At 52.3% G+C, this 547-nt stretch overlaps 1 protein-coding gene across 1 annotated transcript in view; it reads right to left on the bottom strand.

Moving 5' to 3' along the window:
* The window catches only part of LOC119586816 (GTPase-activating protein CdGAPr-like), a gene marked incomplete in the record, with an annotated part of 278029 nt that overhangs the window by 218222 nt on the left and 59260 nt on the right, over window positions 1–547 (bottom strand). Inside the window, 1 exon segment of the mRNA XM_037935541.1 lies at window positions 293–419. Within this exon segment, the coding sequence (XP_037791469.1) occupies window positions 293–419 (127 nt within the window).

Genomic DNA, 547 nt, shown 5'->3' with positions numbered 1-547 from the left:
CAAGAAAGTATGTTTGTAAGTATAAAAGTACAGCGGTATTTATAAATGCATGTGTGTGTACATGCATACCGGCATGGACGCATAACAGTACGTACATATATGTCACTCAAAACCTTATATCTTTTTCATCAGCCCACGCACTTTCACATTAGAAAAAACAGGAAAGTCACTCGCTTCAAAGGGATGAAGGTACCGCCATGACACGTAAAAAAATCCCTCGATAACACGGAACTACACCAGAACTTCAACAGCAACTTCGAAAATAACTTTAAAAACCAGAGGAGAAACTTACCTTGGCGACGAACTTCGCGTCCAGGTCGGTGAGGGGCGTGCGCGAGCGCCTCCCGGGGCCGAGTGAGCCGCCCACGCCGCTGCCACGCCCACCAAGCTCCACGCTCGACCCAGCCATGCCGCCGCCCCTGGAAAGAGAGTATGGGTCATTTACCTGCGGGAACTACCTCTCTGAATTCAGACTCACCTGCGCGGCCGCGGATTGGCCTTGCAAATGCACGGCCAAATTCCCGGCGGCCGCGAGGGATGGCCGCGC

Source organism: Penaeus monodon, chromosome 22 (assembly GCF_015228065.2).
Source record: "Penaeus monodon isolate SGIC_2016 chromosome 22, NSTDA_Pmon_1, whole genome shotgun sequence".
In the NCBI taxonomy this organism is placed as follows: domain Eukaryota; kingdom Metazoa; phylum Arthropoda; class Malacostraca; order Decapoda; family Penaeidae; genus Penaeus; species Penaeus monodon.
Note: the sequence above shows the minus strand (reverse complement) of the source record. Positions and strands in the feature narration are given on the sequence as shown.